This window comes from Myotis brandtii, unplaced genomic scaffold, assembly GCF_000412655.1.
Source record: "Myotis brandtii unplaced genomic scaffold, ASM41265v1 scaffold436, whole genome shotgun sequence".
Taxonomy (NCBI): Eukaryota; Metazoa; Chordata; class Mammalia; order Chiroptera; family Vespertilionidae; genus Myotis; species Myotis brandtii.
The window spans coordinates 2,950,760-2,964,182 of record NW_005366679.1 but is presented as its reverse complement, the minus strand read 5'-3'; the positions used below and the strand labels follow the sequence as shown (position 1 = coordinate 2,964,182).

At 39.3% G+C, this 13,423-nt stretch overlaps 1 protein-coding gene across 1 annotated transcript in view; it reads right to left on the bottom strand.

Annotated features, from left to right (window-relative positions):
* Positions 1–9,446: 9,446 nt before the first annotated feature.
* The window catches only part of GMPS (guanine monophosphate synthase), a 51,368-nt gene continuing 47,391 nt past the window's right edge, over positions 9,447–13,423 (bottom strand). Inside the window, exons 14-16 of the mRNA XM_005874424.2 lie at positions 11,894–12,024; positions 10,616–10,788; positions 9,447–9,569 (exon numbers count right to left, since the gene is read on the bottom strand). Of these exons, the coding sequence (XP_005874486.1) occupies positions 9,468–9,569; positions 10,616–10,788; positions 11,894–12,024 (406 nt within the window). The 3' untranslated portion in view covers positions 9,447–9,467. The remainder of the gene's footprint in view (positions 9,570–10,615; positions 10,789–11,893; positions 12,025–13,423) is intronic.

Genomic DNA, 13,423 nt, shown 5'->3' with positions numbered 1-13,423 from the left:
ACACTGTAGTGTGATATACGGTACTATACTATACCACACCACACACCATAAAATGCCTCACTCCAGCTCAGCATGAAAAGCAGATTATGTTCACTAAAACCTAACCATCCAGATTACTACTGAGTGAGAAGTCAAGTCAGTTAGAAGGTACCAATACATCTTCCTTCCATTTTCAAGAACATCCACTCCCTACTTAATAATTTGAAAAGCCACGCAGCAAATGTAAACCATTCCAAAATATGCAACACATAATCTCATCATCAAAGGAAGAGGACAACCTAACAATTACCTGGTGAGAGTTAGAGCCACATACCTGATACATGTGTTCAGAAAGCACTTATTGAATGCATGCATGCATGCATGCATGAATGACTCAAAGCTAAGCAACACATTTTGCTCTGTTAAGCATTAAGAAATCACTTCAGTTACTCCTAAACTAGAAATATTAACATGAAGCATAAGTTATTGAAAAAACTGAGATGTAAGATACACTCATTGATACATTTTTTTTATCACAAAAATCCCAGCACTGTGAGATGTCCCTTTGTCTGAGGAGGTAAGCACAGGAGACTCAAAACAGATGCTGCTTGTAGACAGTTGGAAGAGTTCGGCAGATGCTCTTGGCCCCCAGGGACTAAGGCTGCAGTGTTCGGGTACAATTCAGCTGCTTTAAAGTAAATAAGATTTGGAAATTCAAATGGTGAAGGAAAGTGAAAAATCTAATAAATCCAGCCTGCAGGGAGGCCCTCTGCTGAGAAGACTGAGTCCTCCCCCCGTGCCCATTCTGCGTATGTGTCCTCTCTAAATATCACAGTTGCTGCAAAACTTCAATATGGCAAAGGCCAGAGGGGCTTCCAGACTCTGCAAATGAAAGGCAGTGTGTCACTCTTCAGAGACCCAGATTTGGGCTTATCATTAACGCGGTTCCTAGGAGGGTGCTTCACCCACCTAGCCAAGTCTGCACAGAGAGGATCAATGTACAAACAGGCTGAAAATGAAGGACGAGGGCAAAGGGGTCTTGTAAAATCCAACCACCATTTGCCACTCCAGATCCAGCAGCATTAGGGTAGCTAAATCGCAGGAATTGTCCCTCTGGCTTGTAGAAAAATACTGCTTGGGCAAAGGTGGAGTAGGGCACTTGGTGGTTTTATGCACAGGAGGACTTTATTGAGTGGAGATAAATGAACACATTGAGAACAACCAAACAGGAAGATAAAAAATGTGTGACTGGATAACAGGCAACTGCAACACCTAGTGTTGGGCAGTGGAGCTGCTCAAGTCAGACTCACCCATGGATGTTGACATGACCTCAGGCATGAAATTCTAGGCATAGCACATACACATTCTTCATTTCACCCTGCCCTGCCCACATAGCTCACGCGAAGAGCCATTTCTACCTCCACCAGCTGCACACGAGAATTTTCGTGTCCCCTCAAGAGCAGGGTTGGCCACTGTTTGATATTATCTGACTTCCTAATTTTTACCAAATGAATTATGGGAAAATGGAGTCATTTCCTTTTAAATTGCATTTTCTGATTAAATTCACTTAAGATATTTAATAATTATCCAAACTTCCCTTTCTATTCATTACTTATCAACATTCTATATTTCTGACTTTTCTGGCTGTAAGTTAAAATTATGTTCAACAATTCCTTGAATATTCTAGAATCTAAATGGTTAATTCCTTCTTGGTTTTATACACTGAAAATAGTTGTTCCAAGCTGTTTTCCTGTAGATTGCTTCTCTATGATGACCAATGATGAGTAAGAACCTTTAATTCTGATAAAAATAAATTTCCCATGCCCTAGCTGGTTTGGCTCAGTGGATAGAGTGTCGGCCTGCGGACTGAAGGGTCCCAGGTTCGATTCTGGTCAAGGGCACATGCCTGGGTTTCAGGCTCAATAACAAAGTGTCAGATTTAATTTTTTCAATCCCCTGGGGGCGTGCAGGAGGCAGTCACTCAATGATTCTCTCTCATCATTGATGTTTCTCTCTCCTCTCCTCTTTCTCTCTCTCTCCCCCCCCCTCCCTTCCTCTCTGAAATCAATAAAAAATATTTTTTAAATAAAATAAAATTTCCATGTACATTGTAAACTATCTGGAGTCTTATTTAAGAAATCTTTCCTCAAACAGCAAGACAAAGATACTTTCCTGCATTTCCTCCCATAAACTTTAGTTTTATTTTTCACATTAAGCTCTGTAACCTACCTAGATTCCATGTGGAGACGTGGATATTCATACTGCTTCCTGAGTGGGCAATAGCAATGCAGCTGCAGCCAGCTGTGCCATACGGGACGGTTGGCAAAAATTCACAAATCTTCCCATTTTTCAAGAGAGGCCAAAAATCTTGATTCTTTCTACAATGTCTCCTGATTTTAAAAACATAGTGTTGCCCAAACAAAAATACATATATGCACATGGAGGGTTGGCAATGGTGAGGGAGTCAGAGGAACCAAACATGCCTGTGTCTCCTCCAGGCGTGGAGTGCTATCGGGAGTCCAGCTCAGTGCAGTGCACAGAACAGGTGCTCAGTCAGTAGTTCCTGCCACAACGAACCTACATGAGCTCGGAAGATAATAAATGTCACATTACATATGCCTTCCCCTTACTGAATAAATGCCAAATGTTTATAGTAATTACGATGGATAATAAATCTCCTGCTCTTCTAGCCTTACACCACAAAATTAATGCAGCCTCTGGCTGCCTCTCATTTGCCAGGCCACTCAGCAGCACATTAGCACTCAAAAATAAACCTCCTGGGATAAACACCATCAGTCTTCACTTCCTGAGTCATGAGCTAAACAGTGTTTCTCTGCTGCAACAAAAGCTGAAACACAACCTTGAAGTCCTCATTGAGATTTAATGGCCTAACCTTCTTTTCTACAACTCTCCATTTATCTTTGGGAAAGAGCAAAAGATCCAGCGAAGAACTAAGGAGAGGAGTTTCTAAAGGAAACCTGAACAGGCCAGTCTAACCATAAGCACCATGGAAATTGTTCAGACCATCTGAAGCTGGGTCTACCACCCACTACTAAATGCTGTGCTTTTCTTCTTCTTTTTAAATATATTTTTATTGATTTCAGAGAGGAAGGGAGAGAGAGAAACATCAATGATGAGAATCACTGATAGGCTGCCTCCTGCACACCCCCTACTGGGGATCGAGCCCATAACCAGGGCATGTGCCCTGACTTGGAATCTAACTGTGACCTCCTGATTCATAGGTTGATGCTCAACCACTGAGCCAGGCTGGCCAGGCTATTAATTTTTAAATCTCTGGATACTTATTACCAACTTCTGGGAAATCTCACTATGTGCTACATCATTTATTCAATCATTAAGTAAAAGTACCAATTCTTGAATCTAAGTAATAGGAATATTAATGGGATGCTAGCTGTGTATGTTTGAAAAATCTTGAGATTGATTATGGACATAGTATATATAATTCCTAGCACCTTTTTCCCTAAAAAACAAAGCATTAAAATAAATAGTTCCATTCATTATATCATTACATCCTTACCACCCACACTGTAAAGATGCTGCTTTCTAGAAGAATCAGAAGCTGGAATTTTCTTGCACTTAGGTCAATATTTTGTCTATTGAAGCTTTTACTTAGATATCAGAGCAAATATCGATCATCCTAATGCAATTGGGTAAAGGCATCTTGACAAAAGGCTCTCGTGTTCCTCACTAGTCAATGTAGCCACATTAAGTGGAAATTTTTAAAATATACTTTTCTCTGTGGTGATATTTTTTAAATGTGTTGGCAAGTGACATATTGCTAAATGAACTGTAATATAAAACTGCATGTATAATAGCATTCTGAAATATGAAAGAGTAATTAGAATTCGACACAGTATTTGGGTAACAGTGAGGTTAAAGTGAAATTCCTAGTTGCTTTTCTCGTATCGTGTGTGTGTGTGTGTGTGTGTGTGTGTGTATAATTACAATAATCCAGTAACAATCTACAAAAAACAAAAAAACACCCTACGTAGCTATGGTATGAAATATAGCTTTTGATAACAGTAGAATTTTTCTAAAAAAGAGAGAATGACAGGTTTTTGAGAGTTTAAGATATAAACTCAATATTGATTTGAGCCATGTTAAAACAATAAAAACTTTTCAAAAATACTGCTGAATTAAAGTCTTCTCAGATAGCAGGCCAGACCAGATCAATGCTGTGAAGGAAACATACTGGAGCTACCTGAGAATAATGAGGGAATTGGTTCTGAACACAGTTATTTCCTCAGATCCTCATATTGGTAACTCATTCATATACACATTTACTTTGATAAGTTTGATCAACTCTTATAACATAGTTCTGAACAATGAAATGGATCCAACTTTTGTATCAAATTAATAAAGGTAATTTGTTTTAAGAAATTGGGAACTGATTTGATCAAATATAAATATAAATATAAAAAAAGTGTATGACTTTAATTTCAGAAACACAAATACATACCCCTTTAAGCTAATGATTTAAATAAAAAGCTACCCAGTATTTTATGTCCACTATGCTCACTGTTAACATTCTAGGCAAAATGCTGCCCACCCTCTCACATATGTAAGAGATTAAGTTCATTATCCAGAAACCCCTGATAGTCTATGCAAATTCTTATTTCCCATGTCCCAATAGTGTCTGTCCTCTTTGCTCTTGCTCTGACTATCTCATGAACACTGAAGCTTAACGACAAATTGTGAAAGTGGTTTCCTCCTTTATGACGCATATTGAAGACAAAAGGCATTAAAGTCATTTCACATTAATTTAGCAAAGCGGTTTTATGCCAACATTATCACAACATACAAGTATGCCATGAACAATTACACGATTATTTCACAACTATACTACTTACTCCAATTAACAAAATATTTCTTTATGAAAAGTCTGTTCCAAAGGTTACATTCACTTCTTCATTTAATACCTTAAGGTCATAGTAGATTCAAAGACAGAAAATTTCTTACCTTAGATATCTGTATTCTCCAAAAGCATACACTCCACTTCGGTTGGTTACTTTTAGTATACTCAAGAAATAGCCAAACTCCGCCCAAAGTTTCATGATTTTGTTAATCAAAGGGCCTTAACAAAGTCAAAAAATGCCACAGGAATCACCAGTGAACAAAGACCCTAGTGGGTAGGTAAATTAAGATGGAGGTGCTCAAAAGATTCTCACTCAGGAACTTAGGTTTCTGGCAGGTAATCTCTAGATCTCCAGAGAATTATTCCAACACAGCTCCAGGACTCGGAGTGGGTACAGGGCTAGCTCAGTATCAGTTTCATGATCTGGCCAGACTCAGATTTGGAAAGGTGGCTGCAGCATAGGGGTGGACTGCCCGGCTGGGCGTCGACCCGTGAACCAGGTCACGGTTTGATTCCAGGTCAGGGCTACATGTCCTGGCCTGGGCTCAATCCCCAGTAGGGGGGCGTGACAGCTAATCAATGATTCTCTTACTGATGTTTCTCTCTCCCTCTCCCTTCCTTTCTCTAAAACTCAATAAAAAATATTTTTAAAAAATAAAAGCTTGTAAGAGTGACATATTTGTAGAGTACTTTGGTTTACAAATGGTATAGGGCAGGGGTCCTCAAACTTTTTAAACATATATATATATTCAAAAAGAATAGATTGAGAGAAGCAACCTCAACAGGGGCAACATTTATGTCAGCTGCCTTAATTATCACCAAACATACCTTTTGAGTGTCTGAGCAACAATGCAGTGTTAGACTCAGTTCTGGAGTCTGGTCCCTAGTTCTGAACTAATTTAGCTATGAGATCTTCAACAAGGCAGTATCTATGGCCTTCTCTTCTCATCTATAGGTTTGTCTAAGACTTTAAACCATAACCAGATAGGCCAGGTATATTCCTCATTAACAATTTGTTCCAGTGGAGAGACTTAAAAACTGCCAATGCTTGAGCCCCACCAAGATTCACATTTGAGTTGATGGAGGGGTCTGAGCATGACCCAGACTTAAGTCCTCGGGCAGTAGTAATAGGCACCCAGGGTTGAGAACCACTGGCAGAAAGAGTTGGGTAGCATACCTGGGCCTCTTCAATATGAAGACCAGGGCTGGGAGCTGGCATTTTGGACTGGGAGAGTACAAACCTCTTGTCATTAAATGAAACACTCAGGAATATAAGAGCCAAGGATGCAACATCACTATTGTCAACACCCTGCAGTGGTGAACTATCCTGAGCTCCTATGCCACCTGTGTGGCTCAGCTACCTCAGTAGGGACAAAAGGAATGCTTTCCGATGGTGAAGGCATCCAACTTGTATTCAGTTTCCAATTATATTAATTTGGGACAATGAAAGGAGCCTCCATTGAGGTGTGTCCTCACCAAATTCCAATGAGAATTCAGAAAAGAGGGGGAGAAAGGAGCAGAGTGTAGAATAGTGGAGTAGTATATAAAGGTAGAAAGAAACAGAGGTATAACATTGGGCATGAGTGTCAGAGGAATTTCTGGAAGATACTACTATCTCCAAACACTAATCACTAACCATCAAAAAGAAGATGATTTAACACTTTGGAAGTACATTTATCCCTGATGGTCTATTACACTGGTAACTTCCTGTTAGGCCTTACCACAAAGGCCCATAGAGCATTACTTCTTCAAGGCAGAGAGCTGCAAGCCTGGATTTGAGCTCCAGCTCTGCCAACAATTACCTGTCTACAACTGATTGTGGGAGACTCTTTACTGGTCTCAAAGCAAAAGCATATTCTGCCAACTTTCCCAAAAACACACAATGAAAAGATGGCCAGCGGGTACATGTTGATGGGCATTTTCCAAGTGTCATGATCACAACGGAAGATTCAACTGTTCAAACCCTGCTTACCTATGCCATAGCTTCAAAAAAGGGAGTAACATTTGACTTTACAATGTATTTTTATATTTACCTTTGGGTCATATCTGATGTGGGGGAAAAAATTAAAGGACAGTCCCACCTACCTAATCTGAATGCCTTCATTCTCTCGAGGTTTCATTCAAGGATTTTGGTAGAACAGGCTCTCAGGAGTTAAACCCAAACACAGCAAGAAACAAACTTTTACAATTCTTATTTAGCTACATGCATGCTGCTGCTTCAGGAAGAAGGCAGCAAAAGATGGGTTCTTAAATATTGTATCTGGTTCTTAAATATTCTTTTGTACTTCCCAATCTTATGCTTCCCAAACGATGCTTCCAGTGCTCTGCTACTCTCCTTCTAATAGGTACAAAGAAACAAGGCATATTAGAGAGGCACCCAGGTGAGTGGTGAATGACAGGAATGCCATCATGACCTACCAAAGATCACATTTAATTCTGAAACTCCTTAGGTATCCATTACTAAACTGAGCTTGTTTCCTTAAGTGTAAAATGGGATTATAATCTTAACGTTTCTCAGATGCTCAAATGAAATACTCCAAAGGTATAGAATAATACTATATGGCACAAAAGTGCTTTGCAGAGGAAGAGAGGGTACAAAGTGTCAGGAAATTTCTGAAATTTTAATTTTTTCTATCATGTCAAGCTGTGCTTTGGAGAAACCATTTTCCAGTATTAAGTAGGACTATATAAGAAGGGGTTTAGTGAATAAATATCAGGAAAACATCAGGCTAAAAAAATTTTAACAATTGTTAACTTCAAAATTTCTCAGAGTTTTGAATGCAATATATACCATGAGTCCCCAAGATGGAAGGACAAGTGAACAGCACTTTCCAAGCTTCCATGACCTAACCCTTTACATGTACTATTCAGGGGAGCATTGTTCCCTTGAATGCACTCTAGGGGCGGGGACACAAAAAAACAACTATTACTACAGATTCCTAATATTTGCTTGAAAACAAAATTATAAAACACTTTTGCTAGAAATTTTTCACATAAACATAAATATTTGTAAGCCCTTTATAGGTTGTCTATTCCAGGTCTAAAGGCCAGATCACTAATATATCCTCTTTTCAAAGGGCCATTAAGAATAACCCATCATCAGGACAGAGAAGGAACCTTTCAAGTTTTGTAGAAGTCAATGGACTCCTTGGTCTCAAGTAAGGATATCGGTTACAATAGACAGAGTTCTTCCCTCGACGGTCCAGCAACAGTTTTCTTGTCCTCTGGGCCAGCCAGAATGAAGACATCTGCCACGCATAATTTTATTGGTCTAACACTGAATCCCATACAAAATTTTATACCTTAATACAGAATTTTGAAAATAAGAGGCAGCAACCTGAGATGTAAGTGGTATGAGAAAAATATAGACACCTAAAACTAATATGTTGCATATCAATTATACTTCAATAAACAAAAGAAGAAAAACATGGTAACATTCTTAAATAGTAACATCAGCTAAAATACTGAGAAATGGTTGTAAAATATACGTCTAATACTGCCTATTTTTATAGTACTTACATGTTACAAAGGATCTGGCAGAAACTGGTGGCAATGGGAACAAGTCTTACACCACTTCTTGAATCTTCTCTTACAGCTGGTAGGATTACAAAGTTTGGCAATTGCGCGCACAAACCAAGACTAGTCAGTCTTCTGGGCAGTGGGTAATAAACCTAACACATGACATCTAAGAGTTCATTTTACAACTCTTCACTAGGTAATAGAAGCTGCGGGCGTGCATTTGTAAGCTGCGGGCATGCACAATGGTCTTCGTGGTCTCAGAGCTTCCCCTCTGACCAAACGAGATTAAAGCCCTCAAACTTGATGCTGCACCAAAGCCAGTCTCTTCTAGGAAGAGAACAGAAACTTCCTATCCAGGCTGCTGTAGTAGGCAATATAAGGCAGGGAGGATAAAGCTCCTTATTAGTGAAAAAGCTACGTGAGCAACACGACATCTATGGGAAACAGGATTTGAAAACATTTTAAACTGAGACCACTCATAGTTTCTTTCTCCCATGGCTGTGGTATCATGAAATTCTAAAGCACTTCTGCAAATTCCTAGTGCTTTTCATCTTAAAGTAGCTTACATTTATAATGCCAGTGTACTGAAAAAGTGGCTGGAACAGTCCACCTATACCTTTATCTGACATGTTCATCACTTCCCCCACCCTTTGGAGAAACGAGGTTATTGACATGGAAACTCAGATTCTCCAACAGGCATACATACTAAGTCATGGGAGTTTTCTAACAGCTCTTAGAAACTGGCAAGGGAACTTGGAAGCCCATTAATACCCCAAACTCACCCACCTCCATACATCTTCATTGACAGACATCAATAGCAACAGTAAGTTTACACATAAAGAACAAGTGAGGGAAAGGCAAATGCAGTGTCAATCTGTCTGAGTGTAGGCAATGATGCGTTGATTATACCCGTACAAACTTCAGTCCCCTTTAGTTATTCCCAACTCAGCCTTCAGGCCATAAATTTTTGCTGTGAAGAATTCAGATGTAATATAGCCGCTCCAGCACTCTTCACAGTACTGCGTGTCAATACTGGGAATGGTCTCTAATTAATTTAAACTGCACACAGTACTTTAGTGAAACAAGAAGTTTATTACTCCCACTCAGTAGTTCCTGGGGGCTTTGATGTTAAGTCATACATAATTCGAGAAATACCAGGAATCTTCTTAATCTCAGTGACCATCTTTAACACCACCTGTTATAAAACAAAGATTACAATTAAAAGAATCCACTGCATGTCCAAAAAACCCAAAGGGCTTGCATTTGCAATTTGAAACTGTAATCTATTTTTACTATTTGCTTCTATGTACATGGGATGGCCTCTGATTAATTTTAGGTAGTGAACCTACTTCCCTCTATAGGTTGAAGTCACTGAAATTCAATACTACTCAAAGTACGGCCCACAGATAGGTGTGAGCCTACGGGTTATGTTTGTCGCAGGTCCACGACAAGTGTTTAGAAACATTCATAGCAATTTCACATTGCTCTGGCATCTAAACATAGTATTTTATGTGTTTAAGCCAATTCTTCACAAATTATCTGTGGCTAAAACAACTCTGAGTCTACCAAGGTGGTGCATAATGCATTATAATAATAACCACTGACAAGTGTACAGGAGGAGAAAGCCTGGTCACTGAACAAAAATTTGGCAAATCTGAGCCTAACAAAAAACAGACTGTAAGCCACATTTCCCAGCCCAGCTGTGCAGCTACAACCAGAGCCTTGCATTAGCTACTGGAGCAGTGGTCCAACTAACAAAAGCTCAGTGTGATTTTCATCTTCTAACAAGCAAATGACTCCTTGGTGGAGAGAGAATAGGAGAGGGAGATGGTGATCAAAAATTGAATTGCTGGTAGCAGAACATTAAAGAATTCTTGGGTTTCTGGTCATAATGCCATCAATTCTCATCCTTATTTCCAATAAACTTTTCTTCACTCCTCAGGTTTTCTTCTTTACTTAGAAAATATTATTTGTAAAGTAGAGGTTGGTTGGCAAAATTAAATAAAGTTATAGATTAGAGTTGTTTGGTTCCTCTCCATATGGTAATCAGACATCTAGAGGGTTTTAATATATTTAAGGCCTTTTTCTACTACAGTGTACTGAACAATCATGTGGAGATAAAAAGAGCCTGTCTTCTGAACAGAAAACCAAATATCAACATTGTCATAGTCTATTCCACTCGCCATATTATAAAATGTATGAGGCATAGAAAATATACATTAGAAGGAATATATAAATTACCTCTACAGGGATCTCATTGCCAGGTGTTGCAGGTATACCAGTCATGAAATCACTAGTAATAAAGGTTCGAATAACCACAGATCTCTGGCATGAAGGCTGCTTCTGAAGTGGGTCCCGATCAAAATGTAATGGTGTCAAAATCACTGGCATCTGACTGATTTTTCCAGCATAACCTAGAGAAAGGAAGTTAACATAGAGAGCCAATCACCATCCATGGAAAAGCACTGCGACCTAGTTCAATAAAACCCTCCCAGACAATATCTGAAGTCACATACACACACCAGTTAGGACAGCCATTGTGCATTGTTTCCAGCTACTCTCATGGCATTTTAAGTAAACTCAATCACAAATACAAGTAATAAAATTTGACTGTAGTGCTATGATGTAGTGATGACACTATATGTATGTAACGTATATATAAAGCCTATTCTTTTAATTCGTGGTAGTTATGGTCTAGAGGAAATACAGTTAGGTTCTTGCAAGCCTCTGGTCACATTTCATCAACCGATCAGTAGATACCTTTTTTTATGTATTTAATATTTATTGCAGATTCATTAACATTGAATTCACGGCCAACAGCACTATAATTCAGGCATGAACAAACCTTGCTAACCTACATATTTTCTCTCTGAGGCACATCACAGCCTTCCTGTGCTTAGAAATCTAGACAGCACCTCAGCACTATGCTTGGGGGACATTTTTTTTTTTTAAATATATTTTATTGATTTTTTACAGAGAGGAAGGGAGAGAGATAGAGAGTTAGAAACATCGATGAGAGAGAAACATCGATCAGCTGCCTCCTACACATCCCCTACTGGGGATGTGCCCACAACCCAGGTACATGCCCTTGACCGGAATCGAACCTGGGACCTTTCAGTCCGCAGGCCAACGCTCTATCCACTGAGCCAAACCGGTTTCGGCTTGGGGGACATTTTAAACAGTGAAATCACCAACCAAAAGCATGAAAATGCCAAAAATATGCCACTAAATAGCCTACAAAAAGAACATTTGTTTACAGTAGAACTAGAACAAGAAAGCAGAGTACTGCCTTGTTCAACATCAGTTGCAAGTTGGGCTACTCAAATTTTTTGCCACTCTGCACATGCCTGCACACAACCAAAGGGTGGATAAGTTTTTTATGAAGGCAACATCATAGAATTATCCATAAACATGAAAGCACCTAAAAATTAAGAATCTTATTATTCTACTAGAAATCACAATGCCAAGCATCCAAATTTTAGTTAGAGCATGCAGTGATAAGCAACATGAGCAACTTACCGGACTCCCTGAGAATGTTCTGAGCCTCAAAATCAGCTTGGCGTAAAGTACTGAGCACCCCTGTTGTCAAGAAAGTGGGAGTAACATCCGTAGGAGGCTCTTTAACTGGTGGGCCAAATATATAGACAACTCTAGAAGGAGGGAAGAGAAAATTACAGAGAATTACAATTTAGTATGATAAGCAATGCACAAGGAATAACATTCTTTCCATTTATTCTTAGGCCCCTCTCCTACCCACTTCAAATCCCCAAACGGGTTGGTTAGAATATAAAATTATAGAGGGGCCTATGTTCCATGTACCTTCCTCAAAGTGTATTCTCTAGAAGACTAATATCTCAGAATGTGCAAAGATATATGTGATTATCATATTCCTCTTTTCATTTAATGTCTTGAGTTAGAGTGTCCCCAATATATCATATCCAACTGGAACCTGTGGTGAAAATAGGATATTTGCAGATGTAATCAAGTTAAGATAACGTCAGGGTGGCCGTTAATCCAATGACTGGGTGTCTTTCTAAAACCAGAGAAATCTGGGAACGTAACACACACAGACAGAAGAGGGCATGTGAGAATTGAGAAGATTGGCATTATACTGCCACAAGCCAAGGACTGCTACCAAACACCAGAAACTAGGAAGAGGCAGAAAAGGATCCTCTCCTAGAGCCTTCAGAGAGCATGACCCTGCTGACACCTTGATCTTAGACTTTTAGCCTCCAGAATTGTGAGAGAATGAATAATTTCTTGTTTTAGCTTCTCTGTGGTAATGTGTTCCGGTAGCCCCAGGAAATTAATACTCATAAGCTTGGGGAAACAGTGAGTTGAACAAATAAACAGGTTTTTACCACAAAACTTCAGAAATTGTAATATGCTAATATGCACTGGAAACATCCAAGATGAGGCTACAATGAATTTCCCAAACTTATTTGACTACTCAATCTTTTTTTCATTTTGGGCAACACTAATCCCAAGGAAAGATTCTCCTTTCCGCTTTATTAAAAATGTAACCAAAATGGACACCAAAACTTGGTATCCTACTAGTTCCTTCTAAAAGGAATAACTCATAAGTGCTTTCAGTAAATATCTATTTGAAAGATATGAAGATACACCACTGCAGGTGTTAATAAAAGTAGGGTTTGGAACATAGCTTGAGGAAATTAGGCTCAAACAACTCAAGGGGAATCTTACCACTGTTTGGAGGATCTGTTGTACAACCTTCACTCAGGAAAAAAGAGGCAGTCAGGGTAGAGATAGGAGTGCCACCTCGCTTCCCCATCCCAACTCCAGCCAGCAGGCAACTAATTGTCCCTTTCCCTTAGCCCTATCTGGCTTTAGTAAAGAAAATCAATCTCCCTTGGCAATCTCCCATAGTTAAGTTTAGTTATGCTTTTCTTTTCTTCTTAATATATACTTGGGGAGACACCCAAGATGGCGGCATAGGTAAACACCAGAGTTTGCTGCCTCGAACAACCACTTCAAAAATACAACTAAAAGACGGAACGGACATCACCCAGAACCACAGGAAGGCTGGCT